The sequence below is a fragment of the Haliotis rubra genome, unplaced genomic scaffold (assembly GCF_003918875.1).
Source record: "Haliotis rubra isolate DU_JTF1 unplaced genomic scaffold, ASM391887v1 Scf1544, whole genome shotgun sequence".
Lineage (NCBI taxonomy): Eukaryota > Metazoa > Mollusca > Gastropoda > Lepetellida > Haliotidae > Haliotis > Haliotis rubra.
In genome coordinates, this window is record NW_025765497.1 from 34,170 (window position 1) to 58,227 (window position 24,058).

A 24,058-nucleotide genomic window follows, 5' to 3' on the forward strand; every position below is an offset into this window, starting at 1 on the left:
AAACTCACTTTGAATGACACGAATGAGTCCTTCCAACTGTTCACAGATATAAACCCTGCCATCGTATGTCCAGGTGGAATAGATCCTCTGCTCCTTCTTCAGATCTCTGGCGAGCTTGAACAGATGATTTCTGTACTTTGTCAGATCCTCGTTGATGTAGATATTGTCTCTTTTACCCTTGAGCTTGAACTTGTTCCTGATCACTTTGTTTCTGTCCCAATAACTCACAAACTTCACCAATATGCTCCTGTTCTGTTCTCGCTGTTTCTTGCCCACCCGGTGGCACCTGTCACTATCTGTGGGTGAAATATCCGAGTGCACATCCTTAAGCACCTCTAGCACAACTTCCTCAATATTTTCGTCCTCCTCTGCCCACTTGGGTTCCTTGATTCCCGATATCCTCAAAGAGTTCCTCCGACTGTACTGTTCTAGCTCGTCAGTCTTGAGGTGGAGTTCGACTCTCAAATCACGTATCTCCTGCTTGAGAGGGGCCACAACATCCTGTATTATGTCTTTCAGCGCTTCTTTAGCGACAGTCACAAACGATTCCCTGAACTTTTGCTGTAGAGCTGGTAACATGAGTGCATTACTCAGTTTCGTAGTGATCACATCCATGGAAGCATCACTGATGAAATTAAACAGTGTAGACGGGTAGGAGAGGTCCTGGTTCTGGTCGCCGTGACTTGTCCCGCTCTGTTGTGTGGGGGTCGCCATCTTGGTTTGCGTCTCTGGGACATGACAGTTGCGTTTGAGAATGAAGATATACACCCTCCTGATCTCCTCGTTACTATGATGGTCAAAGTGTTCTTCGGTTATATCTGCGGGAAATAAGGATGTGTTTGAAATACTACCTCTTTTCATGAAAAACAACAACACCAGAAACAACACAGTACACAACATAATTCGTGTCCTTCGTGTCCAATAAACAGATTAATGGTCTCTCACTTCAAGTGAATGCAATGTATATAATTCTACACTGACGATAAAAGAAACGTTACCATATAAAAATAGTTTGGGCAACAAATGAAAAATGGACGGTCATATTGTCATAGCAACTGATCCAGGTCAGCCATCGTCCAAATATTTATAACACTTTGCAGCCAAGACATGCAAGACTTACCTGTAATTATTTATAATAATGGTAATAATAATAGACCACTTTTAACGGGCTGAATCCATGCACAGTACATGCTCTAAGCGCACGTGTCCGAGGTGAGATGAGAGAAGTTACACAGAGAAGGCAAGTCTGAACAGGAAGGTTTTGAGTTGGGCCTTAAACGATGACAACGATTCACAGTCTTTGAGGTACTGGGGCAGAGAGTTCCCGGCTTTAGTGGATGAATGTTCTCTCCCCATAGCGGGATTATTTTACTATGGGAACGTGGAGCAGGGCTTTGGTTTGAGAACGTAGAGTTCTTGCTGGTGTGTAGGCTTTGATCAGATCAGATATGTAGAGAGGAGCCTGACCAGACAGTGACTCGAAAGCAAGACAAAGGAGCTTGTAGGTGATATGTTGTTCCACAGGGAGCCACTGAAGGCTATGGAGAACAGGAGAGATGTGCGCCGATTTTTTTAGTCAGTGTAACAACTCTTGCTGCAGTATTTTGAACTCGTTGTAGTTTGTTAAGCTGTTGTTTAGTTGCCCCATACATTAGGGAATTACAATAGTCGAGCCATGACACAATTAGCGACAGGACCAATGTGGCAGTAGAGTTCTTTGTCAGGCACTTGCGAACATTACCAATATTCCGGGGGACAAGAAGGCAGGTTTTGGTAAGATTATAGACATGAGAGTCAAAAGAGAGATCCGAGTCGAGAGTGACCCCAAGATTCTTGACCCCAGACGACAGACGCACACGTCTGTCTCCAATGTGACATTCGCGGATTCCTGCCTCAGCCCTTCAATGCTGAGAACCTACGAGAAGACATTCACTCTTTGACTCATTCAGCTGCAGCTTGTTCTGAAACATCCAAGCTTTTATATCCTTACAGCAGCCAGCTACCCGTGAAACTGCATCGTGAGCATCTGTAACATTGGGAGAGAAAACCTTGTCCAGCTGTGTGCCGTCTGAATACTGTTGTCGGCCGACAGAGGACCTGTCTATTACTGATCCCATTTCTTTAATATACATGGTGAAAAGGATAGGTCCCAACACGGAACCCTGAGGGACTCCATACTGGAGATGAGCTATTGCAGATGAGGCGTCACCAACTAGAACATACTGATGCCGTTTTGCGAGATAGGAAGAAAACCAGTCCCAGCCACTTCCATAGATGAAAAAAATATCTCTAAGCCTTTGCAGAAGCAGTTGGTGATCTATTGTGATCAAATGCGGTACTTAGATCTAGTAGAACGGACATTGACTCTGTCTAAGCCAGATCGCAGGTCATCAAGCACTTTCACCAGAGCAATCTCCGTGCTGTGGTTCTTGCAGTATGCTGACTGGTAGCGGCATGGAGATTATTTGTAGTGAGATGTTCAAACAGTCTATCACACGCTGCTCGTTCAATAAGCTTGGACAAAAAGAATAGGTTTGCCACAGGGCGGTAGTTAGAGAGATTGTGAGAGTCACCAGATGGTTTCTTCAACATAGGCTTGTCTATTGCTAACATTTAGGGCTGACGGCATGGTACCAGAATTAAGACACGTGTTTATGATGACAGTGAACACTGCCAACAGAATTTCAAGATTAGCCAAGAGAATCGAGGTTGGAACATGATCTAACGCACACGACGTTGACTTGGATTTCCTAACAAGGCAAAGAACGTCTTCCTCAGTGAAACTCCTGAATGAATCCATTACCACTATATCAAGTGAGACTGTCGGTGGAGGAGTCAATGGGTGCTCTTATATGACGCTAACCTGCATTCTTAATCCTTATCACTACCGCATTGTATATTGACTTGTCAATCAACCCGGTACCCGCGTACCACTCTTTCACTTTCATTAGTTACTGTATATGTCATTTATAGCCTTCATTGGTCACCCCCCTTGGCCGTGTCTGCCATCATATCAACTGGCCCAAGGAAGTGCTATTGTTTCTTTACCTGTCCATTGTTAAATCTTCGTCTGTCAATTGTTGTCTATAATTATATATATCTTCATATATATATTTATATATCGTCACCAGTCCGGTGCCTGTGTAAGGACGGCCGCAAGCAGGATAATTCTGCTCGTAGGAGACGCCCTGAAGTTGAGCTGGAACTCCGCTCACCTCATTTAGAATTGCAAAATTCAGCCTATTCTCCTCGAAGTCGTAGGGTGTTTTTGTAAATAAACCAATAGAGAAAGTTTAAACCAAGTTTTTTAACATGTTTTGAAAATAAGTCGTAGATTTTCTAATATAGCAGTACTGTATATATAATGTATAATATATAATATTTTAAAAAGCATGTATAAATCTGTTGCAGTCTGTGTTAGAACTAATTCTGGTAATACTGAAACGTTTAATACTTCTGCTGGTGTGAGGCAAGGCTGTGTCCTAGGCCCCTAACTGTTCATCTTTTTTATTAATGAACATGTAGATAATATGTATGAACCATGTAATAATTAGAGAATAACCAACGAGGTACGAGTGATTTCGGGAAATATGCCCGAGTTTAAATATTGTTCACATTGCCAAGCCATGGCGATTAAAAAAACACAACTTAAATGTCACAACTGAACCCCAAACAACGCGAGCTGTTCAGGGTTACATGGATTACAGTTTTCGTCAAACTACAATGTAGCGTAGTAATATTATACATCATGTGAAGTAATGTGATGTAGTTCGCATGTGCGTGGCGTACCGGATGCTCTGGCACTCGGGAAGTAAAAGGCTTATCGTCAACACTTAGTTGTGTCGTCTCTCCTCCTGGGAACAGCAAGTCATGCAGTGAAGGACCCATAGAACACTACATTGGCGACGAGGATGTTTGTTTCCTAGGATTTCAAGTGGTGAGACTAGGCATGTTAGTTATACGAACTCTAACTAACTGCTGAATCAACTCAGAACTTTACGAGTCTCGATATAGCCGACCCGTAGTCATCTTTACTACTTGTGTTGAACACTTACAGAACTGTCTAGCATAATGAATTTACTTCTACTCATCAGCTATATCACGTTTATAAGTTCGTTTGACGTGTTGGAGAATTTCGTTATAATGGCAGAGTCAGGTGTTAGACCGCCACCAACTTTGAACATGAACGCTAGTGACTTGAGAAATGAATTCAAGTTGTGGATGGAATCTTTCAAATTGTTTGAAATAGCCAGTGGAGTTGATGAAAAACAAGATAAAGTGAGAAGAGTTACTTCATTGTTTCGGACTTCCATGTCAACGTATATTTCACACGTTGTGGTGAAAAAGAGTCTTATGCTTCAGCTGTAACTACATTGGAGAGTAATTTCATTCCAAAGAGGAACATTGTTGCTGAACGTTACAGATTTAGAGTTCAGATGAAAGCATTGATGTTTATGTGACAGATTTACGTGAACTTGCTAAAACATATGATTTTGGTACTTTGATTGCTGAAATGCTTCGTGATCAGATAGTTGAAAAGTGTTATTTCAAACATTTGCGAGAGAAACTTTTATTACAAGATAATTTGACTTTGGAGTCAACTTTGAAGATAGCTAGATTATATGAGATGGCTATGGAGAATTCCAAAACATTTTGTGGAAACTTAACTACTGTGAATAAGGTTAAGGTGTCTTCGCAGCCTGCTAAACCATTCCAGTGCTATTTGGTGCAACTTGTCTATCTTGTAAAAAGAAAGGTCATTTAGCTAGAGTGTGCAAAAGTAGAAAGTCTAAGAAGCCTGAGGCTAGTGTTTCTGTTTCACACAGGTCTAGAGGTAAGGGAAAGAATAAATCTATGCAGCATGGTTATAAGCCAAGGTTAAATTCAGTCTTTGTAGAGGATGGTGATTCTGATTCATTTTCTGAAGTTGCAGAGTTTGTACACTATCTTGACTCAGATTGTTCAACTACTGTTGATGTAAATAAATGTAACATAACCATGTATGTTGATTCTGGATCACTGAACAACATTATTTCTTCAACAACTTATGATAAGTGTTTCAAACATTTTCCTTTGTCGAGAACTGCTAAGACGTTCAAAGGATATGGACAGTCAAAACCATTGAACTGTTTGGGATATTTTGTTGCTACACTCAGACAAAGTGGTAAAGAAGTTTCTGACAGAATCTATGTTATGTCTGGTAATGAAGTGTCATTACTGGGAAGAAAATCATGTTTGGATCTTGGTGTGATAAGCATTAACACTGTTCATTCACCTGTTGATATTGACTATCTGTTTGATGAATATGAAGATGTGTTTGATGGTATAGGTATGATCAAGGGTTTTACTCATACTATCAAGGTAGATGAATCTGTTCCTCCAGTTACTCAACCTTTGTGTCGTTTGTCATATTCTATGGTTGAAGCTGTGAATTCAGAATTGGATAGAATGTTAGATGATGACATTATAGAACAGGTTCATGGTGCTACACCTTGGGTATCTAACATTCATTGTGTACCAAAGCCCAATTCATCAGAGATAAGGGTGTGTTGTGATCTTCGCGAGGTGAACAAAGCAGTTGTTAGGGAGAGATTTCCAATTCCTACGATTGATGATACACTTCATGCTTTGAAATCGGCTAAGTACTATGCTAAGTTGGATTGTAAGCGAGGGTTTTGGCAAATTGAACTTGTTGAAAATTCCAGAGACATTACCAGTTTTGTTACTCATAGAAGATGTTACAGATTCAAGAGATTACCATTTGGTTTGAACTCAGCATCAGAGGCTTATCAGAAAGCTATGACTTATGTTTTTCAAGGTATAGAAGGTCTTGAGAAATACATTGATGATTTGATCTGTTATGCAAAAACATTGGATGAGCTAGTTCTGAGATTAAGAAACATTTTCCAGAGGTGTAGAGACTACAATCTGAGGTTGAATAAATCAAAGTGTAAACTTGGACTAGCAGAGATTGAAGTGTTAGGACATGTTGTATCACCTTCAGGAATTAAGCCTAATCCAAATAAAGTACAAGCAGAAGAATTAGCTTCCCCACCAACGAATGTGTCCGAACTTAGATAATTTCTTGGTGCGTGCAAAAATCTCATGAAGTTTGTGCCTAATTTTGCAGAATTATGTGAGCCATTGAGAAAGTTGACTAGAGCTAGTATTCCGTGGAAGTGGGATGCTCATGTTGAAACTGCATTCAATACTTTGAAGAAAGCTATTAGTGAAAGTGCTTCTTAAGCATACTATGATTTGAATGCTACTACAGTTCTCATTACTGATGCTAGTCCAGTTGCTTTTGGGTCTATATTGTTACAAGAACAGTCAAGTGGTCCCATGAAACCAATAGCTTTTGCAAGTTGTTCTCTCACTGAAACAGAGAGGAGGTATTCACAGATTGAACGTGAAGCGTTAGGATCTGTTTGGTCAGTTGAACATTTTCACAAATATCTGTTGGGTAGGAAGTTTGTTTTGCAAACTGATCATCATCTTTTGATTTTGTTCATATTCCTGGAAAGAGTAATATTGCTGACTTTTTGTCTAGACAACCTTTGTCATCAAAGAAATCTGAAAATGTTGCAGATCTTTATGTCAGGTCTGTGGTTGATACTTGTGTTTTGGATTTGAATTCAGTTTCACTGGATGAGTTGAGAGATGCTACTTTGCATGATTCAGAGCTTGTAAAAGTAGGGAATTCAGTTGATTCTGGAATTTGGAATTGTGAAAGTGAATATTTTAGATACAAAGATGAACTCTCCATGTTTGAATCATTATTGTTGAGAGGAGAAAGAATAATTGTGCCAACTGTGTTGAGAAAGAAAATTCTGGACATTGCACATGAAACTCCTCAAGGAATAGTCAGGACAAAACAGTTTCTACGAGCAAGATTCTTCTGGCCGAAGATGGATTCAGATGTTGAACATTTAATCAATAACTGTACATCGTGTGTATGAATCAAATGCTACAGGATGATACTCCGTTACAACCTGTTGAACAAGCGCCTGAAGTTTGGTCGAAGATTGCCATTGACATTGTAGGACCTATTGCATCAGACTATTTATTAACTGTGATTGACTATTATTCGTCATATCCGTTCGCAGTTATGATTAGAGGCATTACATCATCTTCAGTGATTGAGAAACTTGAAAGGATATTTTCAGAGCATGGATTTCCTGAAAGCATTGTTACTGACAATGGCCGACTGTTAGTTAGTTCAGAGTTTTGTAAATATCTGAAGATGGCAGGTATTTCACACATCAGATCTTCACCATATTTTCTTAAAAGTAACGGGGAAAATTGAACGTTTTCACAGATACCCTAAGAAATCTTTCAGAACTGCAACCAGTGATGGAAAGGATTGGAAAGTACAACTTCCAAGAATTCTGCAAACTTACAGAGCTACAACTCATCGTGCAAGTGGAGAAACTCCACTATGTTATTTCTTAACTGGGACATTAAGACAAAATTACCTGTGTTGAAATCTACAAAGGTTGATCCTTTATTATCTAAGAAATTGGAGTATGCAGAGAAAATGAAGACCTATGCTGACGAGAAACGTCATGTGAAACATCATACATTTGATGTGGGCGATATTGTGTACGTAGCAAACATTGTGCGTGGAAAGTTAGAACCGACATTTAACAATGTGAGACATGTTATCTTGCATAAGAAACAGAGAGACTGTTTCCAGATTGTTAATTTTTTCAACACTGGAGTGATCACTCCTATAAGAAACCATCCAGGAACTGGTGCCTCGAGCTCCGAATATACATGTGACACTACCTGCTCCAGAGCAACCTAAACCTGTTGACGCTGGACATGGTGAGACAGAACATTCAGATGTTGGTCCAGAAGTACCAATATCGAACGATCTCCAGGTTAGAGAACCACGACGTTCGCAGAGAATCAGAAAACAACCTGAACGATTTCATGACTATGTCTTGAAATGAACTTTGAACTGTCATCGAATATATCTGAATGACTGCAAGAGTTGAGAACCAGTTTACTCTTAAACTTTCTGTATAATGTGTATATAATATATCAGGAAATCAATTCTTTGATATTGGGCTGGTGTTATTTGATATTGCATTATTTCGTAAATATCTTGTCATTGGTGAAATGAATGTTTGGTATTATTTGATATTGCATTATTTCGTAAATATCTTGTCATTGGTGAATTGAATGAAAGTATGTTCACTGTATCAGGTATCTAGTAAGAGTAAACAAATATATATATATTAATACAACATTTATTGATAAGTTCTACAAATGTGACATATTTTCGTATTAACATTTTACAGTTGTTGAGAGAATGATCAGAACCAACTCGTTTGTGAAGCGTGTGACTGATCAAACATGGGAGGAATGTAGTGTAGTAATATTATACATCATGTGATGTAATGTGATGCAGTGCGCATGTGCGTGGCGTACCGGATGCTCTGGCACTCGGGAAATAAAAGGCTTATCGTCAACACTTAGTTGTGTCGTCTCTCCTACTGGGAACAGCAAGTCATGCAGTGAAGGACCCATAGGACACTACATACCATTTCTAACAGCTCCCACATGTTGTAATTTATCATCATGACAGTCCGAACTGTACATAACGTCCTGACAGCCAACGTCAGATCGTTGTCATGGCTTCTCTACCACAGCACCATCTCTGGGATGACCCCCACGGCACCACTCTGGGATGACCCCCACAGTACCATCTCTGGGATGACCCCCACAGTACCGTCTCTGGGATGACCCCAACATCACCACTTGGGATGACCCCCACAGCACCATCTCGGGGATGAGCCCCACATCACAACTTGGGATGACAGCCCACCCACCCCCCGTACCATCTCTGGGATGACCCCCACGGCACCACTTTGGGATGACCCCCACAGTACCATCTCTGGGATGACCCCCACATCACCACTCTGGGATGACCCCCACAGTACCATCTCTGGGATGACCCCAACATCACCACTTGGGATGACCCCCACAGCACCACTCTGGGATGACCCCCACAGCACCACTCTGGGATGACCCCCACAGCAACACTCCGGGATGACCCCCACAGCAACACTCCGGGATGACCCCCACAGCAACACTCTGGGATGACCCCCACAGCAACACTCAGGGATGATACCTACAGGACACCTCTTGGATTCTTGGATAGGTGTTCGACACCGACCACACCCTTCCGCTGATCCAGTCCCTCAAAGACCGTTTGGTTTTGGTTGGTTGGTTGTTTGACGACGCACTCAGCTATATCCCAGCAATAATCGAGTGTGGACCAGACAATCCAGTGAGCAACAGCATAATCATCGATATACGCAATTGGGATCCGATGACATGTATCAACCAAGTCAGTTGGCCTGACCCCCGATACTGACAAGCATGGGTTGCTGAAGACCAATTCTAACCCGGACCTTCACGGGTCCCCTCAAAGAAGGATGGCGATGACCTCCGTGCGCTGGAGATTTTGCGCGTGTGTTGTAGCAGGCGTGTTGACACTAGGAGACACTTGATTAAAGAGATAGAATTCTTTCTTTTCTTTTCTTTGTTTTATGAGGGGCGGTGGGTGTAACCCAGTGGTTAAAACGTTGGTTCGCCACGCCGAAAGTTCGATTACCCACACGGACACAGTGTCTAAAGCCCATTTCTGGTGTCTCCCCCCGTGATATTGCTGGAATATTGCTCAAACCTGCGTAAACCTATACTCACTCACGCACTGTTGTGTGACCTTGACGCTGTCATGAGCATGTATTTATGACTCGCTATTAAATACTCCCATGTTAGTCCAGATGCGTAAATCAGCGGAATGGATGTGGCCATATCGAACGATCAGATCATCGGTATTTTTAAGGCTGAACTCAACATTCTCAGCTAAATAACCTTGTTTTGCCAACCCAAGCAGAGATTTATATTCATATACATAGTGAAAAGGATGAGCAAGAAGGGGACACAATTTGTACCCAGGGTCGATATGTCTGCTTCTTGCCTTAATGTCTTTGATAGAGAGGCGATGGGGTAGCCTAATGGTTAAAGCGTTCGCTCGTCACGCCGATGACCCTGGTTCGATTCCTAACATGGGTACAATGGGTGAAGGTGATATTGCTGGATTATTGCTGAAAATGGCTTAAACATAAACTCACTCACTCTTTGATGTTATCAGTGAGAAAGTATTTCACATATTGTTTTATGACATTAGCTTGAGTGAGTGAGTGAGTATGGTTTTACGCCGCTTTTAGCATTATTCCAGCAACATCACGGCGGAGGACACCAGAAATGGGTTGCACACATTGTGCCCATGTGGGGATTCGAACCCGGGTGTTCGGCGTGACGAGCGGACGCTTTAACCACTAGGCTACCCCACCGCACCGGCATTAGCTTGAACATGTGCCATTATGTCATGGAACTTTGGAGACAGACATGTAACTGTATAAATGTATACACGTTCAGTATGTTTGGGTCAAGGAATGGAGTTGTTCCTCAAGTTTATCATGTCGGATAGTGGCGTCGCAAGATCAATTAAATGTTTAGACAGAATTGAAATTGCTACTCCCTTGGGATTGAACACTTGTTCAGACTCCACGTTGTATTATTTCAAGTTCTCATAAATACTTACTGTAACATGTTATTTGGGATTACACTTTCTCAGGAAAGTACAGATTAAGTCAGCCGTCTAACCCACTCAGCCAGCGCAGCTTCCACAAAAAGGAAGTCGGACAACTGGCTGTCTACATCACGGACTTTGTGCACCTCTGTGATAAGTGTAAATTGGCACGGCTCCCACGGTCGGAAACTGCGCTGGCTGAGTGGGTTAGACAGTTGACTTTGTGTAATCCCAAATATAACATAAGTTACATTTGACCACTTTCTAAATGGCATTGTGCATTCATAATACTATCTGTGAATGTGAACAATATTTAAAGCTATGGTCAATATTTGAGACTGGGATTTGGTGCTGCGATTGATTAACCCTTGTGCGGACCTTAAAGGATAAAATACGAAGGCAAAATCAAATACAGTTTTCCTAGAAATTATTGAGAAAATCTTTGTTTCCTAATACTGATAATAGAAATTGCTTTAAAATAGGTGTTACATTGTTTTGAAAGGGGTGTTGCCTTGTTTTAAAATAGGTGTTACATTGCTTTGAAAGGGGTGTTACATTGTTTTAAAATAGGTGTTACATTGTTTTGAAAGGGGTGTTACATTGTTTTAAAATAGGTGTTACATTGTTTTCAAAGGGGTGTTACATTGTTTTAAAATAGGTGTTACATTGTTTTGAAATAGGTGTTACATTGTTTTAAAATTGTTTTGAAAGGGGTGTGACTAATGCTAAAGAGTTAGCTGGTATACATGACATCTGTCTACCGTACACAGAAGTTTGAAGAAGATTCAGTCAGGAGTTGGGACTGAGCACAAGACAGGGAGGCCAAGGAAGTTCAGTACTATGTATCGCCGGCGGCTTGGTCAGATTGTGAGTAGGGGTATGTCATGAAACCCTTATACAAGAACTACAAAGACTTAACTGGGTGAAAACGGGCGGAATTCCCTCACCATTGATGAAAGATGCACGAAATGAAAGATGTTTAAGCTGATGTAGGGACCACGAAAATCAAGATTGGGATATGTTTTCTTTTCTGATGAATGTTCTGTCTGTTTTTTTCCGAACTGTGTGAAAATTTGGACAAAATATGTGAAATCTGTCTACCAACGCCCAAAACATGGCCCGAAATTTCACATGTGGGGTGAAATCACGTCGAGTCATACCGTTTGGTTTTTCACTGTGAATTTGATGAAGGAACGACATCATGTGTTGACTTCTTGGATGATTACCTCCTTCCAACGGGCCAAACACTATGAAGATAATTGGATATTCTAGCATGATAACAACCCAAAACATTCTGCAGGCTACACAAACAGTGGTTGCCGTACGAAAATGTTCAAGTTTTAGACTGGCCCAGCTACAGCCCAGATCTTAACCCTATTGAGAATGTGTGGGGATTAATGAAGGACAGAAGAAACCAAAAAGGACTTAGAAATATTGAGGATATGAACAAAGAAGTGGTCGAATATTGGGATACGTTGTCACACGATTTGCAACAAACTTTGATCGGTAGTGTACCTGGGCACATTCAGTCGTGTATTGCAGGGCAAGGAGGTCTCACAAAGTACTGAAAAGACACTTAGACAGTAAGAGAATCATATCTCAACATATTCATTTAAGTAAAGCTTCTATAGTTTATATACATGCATTAGATATTTGCCGAAACAACTTTCTCAACAATTTCTGTGAATACTATAAATTCAGGTTTTGAGTGAGTGAGTGAGTGTGATGTTACGCCTCTTTTAGCAATATTCCAGCAATACTACGGCGGGGGAGACAAGAAATGGGCTTCACACATTGTACCCATTTGGGAATCGAACCCGGATTTTTAGCGTGAAGGGCGAACGCTTTAACCACTAGGCTACCAACCGCCCCTCAGGTTTTGGAATTATAATAGTAATAGTGCATGGTTTTGGCAGATGTCTTCCTCCGTTAACACATTTGATGTTATTTGAAACGTCACTCATACATTGTTCTTTCAGTAAACAAGCAATGTACTAATGCTTTAACGCTCGTTCGTTCACGGAGTATGATCATTACTGTCAGAGTATGATCATTACTGTATGCGGCTATTTCATTGAACCAAATGGTTGGTGTCAGTCATGGTTTTAGAGGGTTTCTTTTTTTGTGATGGTTTTACTTTGTAGATTGTCTGCTATATCTCCAAACAAAATTTAAAACAGCTTTATTACATTTGATCGCGAGGCTAGCTGCAAACTACAGAAATAGATTTTAAGGGTAACGTGTCTGATTACAGACATAGCAAACTATCATTATTTAGTATATGATTGTTATTACATGTATGTCAACTGGTATTCTATAATGAAATATAATAATTAATTAATAATTCAATAATTATTGATTAATGAAAAAAGTATTAAGTATGTTTTGCTTGTTTAATAATCTGTTTACAAATTATGTAATGAAATGTAATAATTAATTAATAATTAAATGATGATGATTGATAAAAAAGAATTACGTATGTTTTGCTTGTTTACAAATTCTGTAATGAAATATGAAATAATTAATACATAATTAAATTATGATGATGATGATTGATAAAAAAAAGTATTAAGTATGTTTAATAATCTGTTTTACAAATTATGTAATGAAATGTAATAATTAATTAATAATTAAATGATGATGATTGATAAAAAAGAATTACGTATGTTTTGCTTGTTTACAAATTCTGTAATGAAATATGAAATAATTAATACATAATTAAATTATGATGATGATGATTGATAAAAAAAAGTATTAAGTATGTTTTGCTTGTTTAATAATCTGTTTACAAATTATGTAATGAAATGTAATAATTAATTAATAATTAAATGATGATGATTGATAAAAAAGAATTACGTATGTTTTGCTTGTTTACAAATTCTGTAATCAAATATGAAATAATTAATACATAATTAAATTATGATGATGATGATTGATAAAAAAAAAGTATTAAGTATGTTTTGCTTGTTTACAAATCCAGTTCCATCCGAAAATTTAAAAAAGTTACACTTGAAACATGCCGACTGGACACGCCACGTTGCACTCACTAAGGAACGTCTGTTGTATGCAGGCTTCATTGGTTCTAGATAAACGAAATGTATACTCAGTTACAGGACAAGACATGCGAGATGATCAGGCAATATAGCATTCGGCCCATTGGCTTCGTGTCTTAACGATACTACACTGCAGAGCGATCATACTTGGTGATATATCTTATCATATGATATATCTTATCATAGACCCTATCGGCCGAGGCTTTGAGGACTCGGGTCTACGTTGTAAGTCCTACCCCAGGGAGTGTTGCCATAGTTTCTTTTGTTAAAACCGTTGGCTCGCGGAGTGGTACCTTGACCAGGTGTAGGATTAGAACAAAGTTATTAAAGCATATAAACATGGGTTGTTACATATCAATAAAGTTCAAAGCAATTTACGGCTCAAAACTATAGCAAACCAAATACCAATGCTGTCTTATCCGGACAAAATCAGACAAGAAGCTTTAGATTCAAATGCCCGAGTGGTATGAATTTCTGTTTATGGTTTAACATTGTAACTGGTGCATTGTTTGTAACCGAAGGAACACCTCTTTTTATTTAGAGTAATGGCTAACAACAAAACAGATACCTATCACTTTACGAAAACAAGCAAACTGTTTTAAGTCTAAATAAAGACAAGATACTTTTATGGCTGAAACCATGTTTGTGCTATTATGAAGCAATGTTGGGTGGTGGGTGGTTCGATTCCCCACATGGGTGCAATGTGTGAAGCCCATTTCTGGTGTCCTCCGCCATGATTTTGCTGGAATATTGCTAAAAGAGGCGTAAATAGAGGATATTATATGAGTGCCCATGTCATACTATGTTTACGACACGAGTGCCTAAATGTTGGTATTTCCCGAGCGAGAAACCATGTAATGACATTTTGATCTAGTTACATATTCCAGTCGTCACTGGAATCAATTATAACGGGATCCCCGTCTACGAAAAGATTAACTTAAAATGGACTGTGTTTCTGTATTAAATAACATGGTCATTCGCCAGGACATGTTCATGAGACAGGCGCCGTGTCGGATTCATTAGCCTAGTACATGAACAAAATAAGCCATGTAACTAATGCCTCATTATAAGTCAGTGAAGCGAGGCAATCACCGCCGACGAGCCAATCATAATGTGTTGTTTATCTTACCGTTGCTACTAACAGACTAGAGTTGGTGGCCACGACACATATATAAACCCGGTGTTCCTTCTGGGAAGCACGCACTGTGTTTTCTGCCTTGAGAACATCCTACACAACACCCAACACCCACCCAACAACAACCATGAGGGAAATCGTCCACATCCAAGCTGGCCAGTGCGGCAACCAGATCGGCGCCAAGGTGAGCTTTTCTCTTATTGTTTCATTGTATATTTATTCTTACTTGTAGTTTACTTGACACACTGTTAAGGCCATCATGTAAGGTCAGTAGTGCAATCAGATCGGCGCCAAGGTGAGCTTCTTTCTCTAATTGTTTTATTATATTTTTATTCCTTACTTGGTTTTTTGTCTGGACGAACTGTTGAGGTCATCATGTAAGTCCAGAACGATCAGACTGGGCAATTTCTGTCCCATGAATGTTTTTAAGCTCGTCATGTTAACACAGGTACAAAAAGCTCCCATTTATTCGTAAACCCGCTGTCGGAAATTTTTTATTTCGGTAGATTTCATCGGTAACTCCTGATTTAGGAGGCCAAACTATATAGGTGTAATTTATAGGTATTTTCGATGATTATGACTAAAACAAATTTTTGTCGAATCATTTATTAGTATGTTACATCATAAATGATGAAAAATGATTTTTTTAAAACTCAAGATCGGCATGAAATATGAATTGCTATTTATCCTCAACTTACGGCACGTTCTAAAAGACAACTAAAATATCTTATGTGCCAATATTTGTGTGTATTGTTTTTTCAATTGTACAACGTATGGGCACATCTCCCCTTTTCAGTTCTGGGAGGTGATCTCCGACGAGCACGGCATTGACCCCACCGGCACCTACCACGGCGACTCCGACCTCCAGTTGGAGAGAATCAACGTCTACTACAACGAGGCTACAGGTGAGACAAAAATATATAGTAGATAATATAGCTATAAAACACAAAGCGGCGATGGAAGTACAGCTCATACAATTAATGATGTTAATGTTAAGAAATAAAGATCCAGAGAAAGCTGTCGTCAAGAAGGGTGGACTGGGGTACGGGATGGCGTTGGCGTGTTGTGGGTATCGAGAATGTGATAATTAAAACAGAACGGAAACTGTATATATCTGTACCTTATTAGGTAATTAGAGAGTGAGTGAGTTTAGTTTTACACCGCTTTAAGCAATATCACGGTGGGGGACACCAGAAATGGGCTTAACACATTGTACCCATCAGGAGAATCGAACCCAGGTCTTAGGTGTGACGAGCGAACACTTTAACCACTAGGCTACCGCACCGTCCCAGGTAAATAGAATACAGTTATAGGAGACGACTGAAAGAATTTCAATCGCCAGCATGTTTTGACCAGTATAGGTACACAAACGTCTGTCTCATAGTCACTGAACAGCATTATTTTCCATTTCTGCATTGCTAAAACCCCAAGCAAGTCTAGATTCCCTCAGGTTCTGAATCTCCCATCTTACTGGGCTCCTTTTCAATTTAAAAGGATATAGTTGTTTCTATTCGGAGACTACGCGTTAGTCTTATATGCCCAAAACTATGGAATCCTGGAAGGGACATTGTCGCATTGTCGCGTTGTCGCCCTCTCAAATACAAGCAAAATGAGGCAAATTAACCAAAGCGCGACAACGCGACAATGTCCCTTCTCGGATTCAATGCAAAACACATCCCTCATTGCCTTCAGTGGGTTTGGAAATACAGATAATAAATGTCTTAACTTTATGTTAATGTTAATGTTAATGTTGATGTTGATGTTAATGTTGATGTTATGTTGATGTTGATGTTGATGTGAATGTTGATGTTAATGTTGATGTGAATGTTGATGTTGATGTTAATGTTGATGTGAGTGTTGATGTTAATGTTGATGTGAATGTTGATGTTGATGTTGATGTTGATGTGAATGTTGATGTTGATGTTGATGTTGATGTTGATGTCGATGTGAATGTTGATGTTGATGTCGATGTCGATGTGAATGTTGATGTTGATGTTGATGTTGATGTCGATGTCGATGTGAATGTTGATGTTGATGTCGATGTCGATGTGAATGTTGATGTTGATGTTGATGTTGATGTTGATGTTGATGTCGATGTTGATGTTGATGTTGATGTTAATGAGGATAACAACCAGACAAAAGTATTCATCCTGTGAAGACGGTAAGAGTGTATAATTTAGCAATGCTAAACACACTACAGGTATTTAATTAATGGAATTTCAGTCGTCACCTCGGACCTTGACACCTGTCGACATTTGTTGTAGCATTAGTGACAGCACGTTAAAAATGCCGCGCATTCATTCCCCCGGTCCCGTCACAATGACATGAAGCCTCCACACAAACCTACATTAACATTTAACTTGTATGGTCATGCCTTTGTGTAAAGCTATTTGGTTCACAATCGTTAGCTCAGCCACGTCCCTGAAACAGACACAGCGAGTAAAAAGGTGATTAAACGCATGTATGGTACTGAGGAAACACAGGGGTGACCTATTGTCGTTACATTAGACTACCGTATTCCAGTATGGTCTGATGAGTCTTTTTTTTAAAAAAAAGGCTCAGTTACAACGAGCTCATAATGTTCAACGTATGCCCATCCATGCGTACTTGTCAATAATTGGGCAGTTTGTTAGAGGTTTATGTGTGCGTGTCCGCCTATTGTAATGGCGTTCTGCTGTAGAGCGTTACACGGTATAGTTTAACACTATACTCCAGGTTGGCTTTATCCCCAAACACTAAGGTACATGGTGTCAGATTGATAGATACGAGGGGTATTTATCATGGGCATTTCTCCACGCATAATGCACGCTTGAAACGTCCAAACAACGTAATTATTATTACCCCGGACAACCCAAGCTCCCTGGGAGGCGCTAGCATGTTAATAGTCACATGACCTATCCGACCGGGTACCCATTTGGGTACAGAGGCAATTTTGAACAAACTCACTTGCCTAAGGTGAGACCACATGTATCACATGTGCTTCGTTTTGGGGCAGGGCAGAAGTCCTAGAAACTCTCAGGAGTCAGGAGTAATTAGTAATAGTAATAGTAATAGTCCGCTTGTATGGCGCTCATATCCAGGTACATTGCCTGCTCGCGGCGCTACGTACATGCTGTAAAAGTGCGTTAGACAACGTAACTTGCACACTTGATGTTTTTACTAATTAACATTTGTTTTAATTTGAAAATTACTTTATCACACATTTATCTCACATTCGTCTGTTTCAAATTTGTTGGGATAACAAGGAAAAGCTATTTCACGATGTATCTTTGTTGTTCCAGGAGGCAAATATGTCCCCCGTGCTGTCTTGGTCGACCTGGAGCCAGGAACTATGGACTCTGTCCGATCTGGTCCCTTCGGGCAGATCTTCCGTCCAGACAACTTTGTGTTCGGCCAGAGCGGTGCTGGCAACAACTGGGCCAAGGGTCACTACACAGAAGGTGCTGAGCTGGTGGACTCCGTGTTGGATGTTGTTCGCAAAGAGGCCGAGAGCTGTGACTGTCTTCAGGGCTTCCAGCTGACCCACTCCCTGGGTGGCGGCACCGGGTCAGGCATGGGAACCCTCCTCATCAGCAAGATCAGAGAGGAGTACCCTGACAGAATCATGAACACTTTCTCCGTTGTGCCATCACCAAAGGTGTCCGACACAGTCGTCGAGCCCTACAACGCCACTCTGTCAGTCCATCAGTTGGTTGAGAACACAGACGAGACATACTGTATCGACAACGAAGCTCTGTACGACATCTGCTTCAGAACACTGAAACTGACCACACCCACATACGGTGACCTCAACCATCTTGTGTCAGCCACAATGTCCGGAGTGACCACTTGTCTGAGGTTCCCTGGTCAGTTGAACGCCGATCTCCGTAAACTGGCTGTCAACATGGTTCCCTTCCCCCGTCTTCACTTCTTCATGCCCGGCTTCGCTCCCCTCACCTCCAGAGGAAGCCAGCAGTACCGTGCACTCACTGTGCCCGAGCTCACCCAGCAGATGTTCGATGCCAAGAACATGATGGCTGCCTGTGATCCCCGTCACGGCCGTTACCTGACAGTAGCCGCCATGTTCCGAGGCCGCATGTCCATGAAGGAGGTCGATGAACAGATGCTCAACGTCCAGAACAAGAACAGCAGCTACTTCGTTGAATGGATCCCCAACAACGTCAAGACCGCCGTCTGTGACATCCCACCACGTGGCCTCAAGATGTCGTCTACCTTCATCGGCAACAGCACTGCCATCCAGGAGCTGTTCAAGCGCATCTCCGAGCAGTTCACAGCCATGTTCAGGAGAAAGGCTTTCCTCCATTGGTACACTGGCGAGGGCATGGACGAGATGGAGTTCACTGAGGCCGAGTCCAACATGAACGACTTAGTGTCTGAGTACCAGCAGTATCAGGACGCCACCGCCGAGGAAGAGGGAGAGTTTGGCGAGGAAGAGGGAGAAGAAGAGGCAGCGTAAACATGTCATGTCATGCCACTGACCTTGACCAAAGAGTCCTTCACAAGCAACTTGTGTTTCTAATTTGATGTCAGATTTGTTCATATCACAATCACCCTGATGCTTTGTTAATTTTGATAGTTTATATCTATTTGTTGTTTACAAACCTCCATATACATTTACATGTCTGAATCACGTGGAAAATAAAGTTTGCTTTGAAGTTAAGATATATGTCTTCATGACTTGCTTTCCTTAACACGGGACGATAGCCTGTCGGTTAGTTCGATGGTCGTTAGGTATATTGAGTGAATGAGTTTTGATTTTACGCCGCTTTTAGCAATATTCCAGCCATATCACGGCGGAGGACACCAGAAATGGGCTTTACATATTGTACACATGTGGGGATTCGAACCAGGGTCTTGGATGTGACGAGCTCACGCTTTAACCGCTAGGCTACCCACCGCATCCGTTAGTTACGCCCCAGACCAGGGTTTGATTCCCCGCATTAGCAGATTGGGTCAAGGCCATTTCTGGTATCCCTTGTCGTGGTGTTGATCATTGCGGCGTAAAACCATGCTCACTCACTTTCATTTACGCTGGTGTTGCCTCGGGGCGTATTTGTAAGCGTTGGAAACATGCGAGTGATGGCAAGGACATTGCTACGAAATGAGCGAATGTTATGACCGTATTACGGAATTGTCAAGCTAAACTGAGGGGCAAAAGAAACGTCCCCAAAGTAAAATTGTAAAAAACATTTCTTCTGTTTTCGTTATGACGGAAATTTATTTAGGAACACATCTCCCGAACGCATCCCCACGTCTCACAGAAAGGAAATCCACGTGGAGTTTTTTGTAAGCATGAAAATTGCTTTTATTCACGTTTTTTGCATGCTTTTGTGGAAACATACCCGTATGAAAGTACAGTATAAAAATTATGCTCGACTGTTCGAATTCATCACTTCAATACGTTGGACACAAAGAACATGCCTCGACTCACGGCAGAACAGAGAGAACGAGCTATTGGGATGTTGCAGCTGGGTGCTTCTCACAGTCACGTTGCAAGCATCATGGGTTGCAGCAAGAAAACCATCACCAGACTGATGACACGCTTCAGAACAACAGGTCGGACTGCAGACAGGCCTAGGACAGGGAGACCACCCGTAACCACCCCTCAGGAAGACCGCCATTTACGGGTGCTTCACTTGCGCAACAGATTCCTGACTGTGACGTCATCAGCAACAACCAGCCTTACCCATCCAGTCAGTAGAAGGACCATATCCAGACGACTCCGCCGATTCGGTATCAGAGCCTACAGACCATTCCGGGGCGTGACGTTAACGCGTGAACATCGACGGCGTCGATTGGCTTGGGCACGTAGAGTTCGGCAGTGGCAGCCGCGGAACTGGCGCCGGGTACTCTTCAGTGACGAGAGCCGCTTCCAGTTGAACAAAGCTGATGGTCGGGTACGAGTCTACAGACGTCGGAACGAACGCACAGCACGTTGTTGCGTTCAGGAAGTTGAGACGTTTGGCGGCGGTAGTGTGTGATGGTGTGGGGGAATTTGTGGCGAGAGGAAGACTGACTTGTTGGTGATAGAGGGAAACCTGAATGCCCGTCGATACATTGATGTTGTTTTACGACCTGTCGTGTTACCCTTCCTCCAGCAGAATCGAGGCGTGTTGTTTCAGCAGGATAACGCTACTCCCCACACTGCTGTTGTTACCCAGAACTTCCTGAACAACAACAACGTAAACGTCATTCCTTGGCCAGCAAGATCCCCCGATTTATCACCTATTGAGCACCTATGGGATCATCTCGGCCGTCAGGTTAAGCAACGTCAACATCCCCACAGACAAGAAACGCTTTGGCTCAAGCTCTACAGGAAGAATGGCGTCGCATCCCACATCACGTGATCAGACGTCTTGTGCACTCTGCACGACGTCGTGTGGCAGCATGTATCGCTGCAAGAGGTGGACACACTCGCTACTGAGGAGTTGGACACTCAAAGACACTCTGTCAGTACTGATGTGCATGTGTTGTCATGATCGAAAACCGGACATTTGAACCTCCTGTGAAAAACGTCACAAAAACTCTACTTACAGCAAATTGTTTCAATTGTTCTGTAATGACAGTCTGCACAATATGTTCAAAAATTATATCAAACATTTCAACATTGAATTGCACGTGTTTGTATCATTTTATGATACAAAAATGATCGGGGACGTTTCTTTTGCCCCTCAGTTTACATCATTGCTGTTCAAATGTTATGATCAGTGAGATCAGTAGTCGACCTACGACGACGCCCTAGCAACCATTGTAACCACAGACACACAGGTGTACACCACCAGCAACAACATGCACAGACAGACACAGACACTGACAGATACACAACACACACACACACTCACTCTCTCTCTCTCTCTCTCTCTCTCTCTCTCTCTCTCTCTCTCTCTCTCTCTCTCTCTCTCTCTCTCTCTGTCTGGCTACCGTCGTATGGAAGCAATACTATGTGTGCTGTTATCTTTTAAGAGGCGGCGGGTAGTCTACTGGTTAAAGCGTTCGCTCGTCACCCCGGAGGCCGGCTTCGATTCCCCAAATGGATAGAATGTGTGAAGCCCATTTCTGGTGTCCTCTGCCGTGATATTGCTAGAATATTGTAAAAAGCAGTGTAAAACCATACTAGTCTGAGGACTGGTAAATGCCCAGCGTCTCTTTCCCTACATCCATGTATTTATCGAGTGTCAGCAAATGTTGTATGAATATTGATGAGGTTTGAGATTCACGTTCTTTGTAATCAACATTAAAGCGTATTGCGTCCTGTGTGTTTGTCTTGTTAGTCATGATCCAACTGAATCTTGAATCACTGGTTTTCATGTCGCCGGGTAGTTAGTTGCAACGATTTTAATTTGGGGTCTAATTTCAAGTTGTTTATCAAACACGTCCATCCACAGCATCAACAGCTGCAGCTGTTTGTAATGGCTTAATGTCCTCGTCACGTATGAAGGTGAATGAACACCACTAGTTCCACAAGGCAATGAGAACGCTTCAACCATTACACGTCTACGGCGAGGTGTATGAGTTACAGCGTCTTAGCGCTTCAATCAATCCAGTTCCACGAGGCACATCTGGGAAGAGATTATAATTTGACGGTGCCAGCAACATCAGGTGATGTGCAAGTACGGGTGATGTGCAAGTACGGGTGATGTTCAAGTACGGGTGATGTGCAAATTTTAAACGACATACATTCAGTAAAGTACTGGCTTTCTTTCGAGAGGAAGTCCAGCAGTTGTATTCCTGTTAAATCCTAGAAAACCGAAGTCGTTATTTGCGGAGGAATGAGTGATTTTAGTTTTACACCACTTTTAGCAATATTCCAGCAATATCACGGCGGGAGACAGCAGATACTGGTCTCACACATACCCACGTGGGGGTCTCAAACCCGGTTCTTCAGCGTGACAAGCGAACTCTTTAACCAGCAGGCTACCCCGCCGCCCTCGGAGGAGAGGTGACGTTAGATTCCTGCTTTGATTGTTGTTTGGTCTCTTGCTGAAAGTTGGGGTGAGTGGTTAACGTAGGAATCACCACTACAATGTGTTAAGCCCATTTCCGTGATGTTGTGAATATTGCTAAAAGCGGGTAAAACAAACTCAGTCAGTCCTCAGTCTTGCTGATAAGAAAGACTCATCCATGTATATGCGGAACAAACTTACCTGGGTCTGCCGAAGAAGAACGAAAGTCTGTCAGAGATGATGAACCTGGGGCCTTTCTCATCAGAAGTCAGATGCCTTGGAAGCCACCATGACCGAAACCTTGCCCAGTACATTCCTCAGACTGTCTTCCTCTAATGAGAGATACCTGCTGTATCTGCTACGTGTCGTGTGTAAAGTTCTCGATCATCCAGAATATTATAATGCATTTTTTATAGAGCAGTCACCTGAACTTTCTACAGCTCTTTCTGATCTGTGGTCAGCATCGAAGCTCCCTCTCTCCCTCCTGAACTTCGCTCCAACCTACACTTGCAAAGGAAAGGTGGTTTTGGAGCTAGCCATTTTAGTTGAAGATTAATGATGATAGCGTTGTAGCCAGTTTTGTCCATTTGTCCCAGTATCGCTGCTGCCCGCAGAAATATGCAGAGGTTGTATTTGGTCAAAGTGCAACCGGTATGGTATGGACATCATTGTACTTATATGCTCAAAGGCAAAATGTACAGTGACGTACAAACAGTAAACCGAATCAATGTGAACTTTTCACTATCACCATTGAAATGTTAATAAATGGAAAGACACATGTTTCAAGGAATGGTAGCGATCAACAGTCAACAAGAACAGCTCACGGTATTTGCAAATGAGGCACAACACGATTGGTGTTGGTTCACAAGTAGGTTCTTATGGTCAGTAGCGAGTGTGTACACCTTTTGCATTGATGTAGGCCTGACACCTTCGCCTCATGGAGACCAGTCCTGGGATCCTTCGACATCCGAAGTAGAGTGCCAGAAGCTTTGTTGGAAGGTTCGGATGACGTCGTAAAAGTCGCTTCATTGCATGTTCGATGGGGATCTTGTGGGCCATAGTAACACACTGACGTTGTTCTGATTAAATGGAACAACGTGTAATCTGGCGTCATTGTCTTGAAACGCCTATCAAGTGCTGTTCTATGGCAACAACGGTAAAGCTTCCTTTTGCAAAATCAAGTCTCGTCACCTCACAGCGTTCAAGTTTCACTCAACCACTACCGTTATACATGTTTCCCCACCCCCGATAACCACTTTGGAAAACGATCTCCTTCCAGACCACATGACTTGATGTTACCTTTTCCTGTGCGCCTGCT

At 41.8% G+C, this 24,058-nt stretch overlaps 1 protein-coding gene across 1 annotated transcript; it reads left to right on the forward strand.

The window, feature by feature from the left end:
- The first annotated feature begins 14,861 nt into the window (after window positions 1-14,861).
- Window positions 14,862-19,457, forward strand: LOC124270761 (tubulin beta-4B chain-like). The gene is made up of 3 exons (XM_046705799.1): window positions 14,862-14,981; window positions 15,594-15,702; window positions 18,079-19,457. The coding sequence occupies exons 1-3, from the start codon at window positions 14,925-14,927 to the stop codon at window positions 19,251-19,253; spliced, it is 1,341 nt and encodes a 446-aa protein (XP_046561755.1). The 5' UTR covers window positions 14,862-14,924; the 3' UTR covers window positions 19,254-19,457.
- The last annotated feature ends 4,601 nt before the right edge of the window (window positions 19,458-24,058 follow it).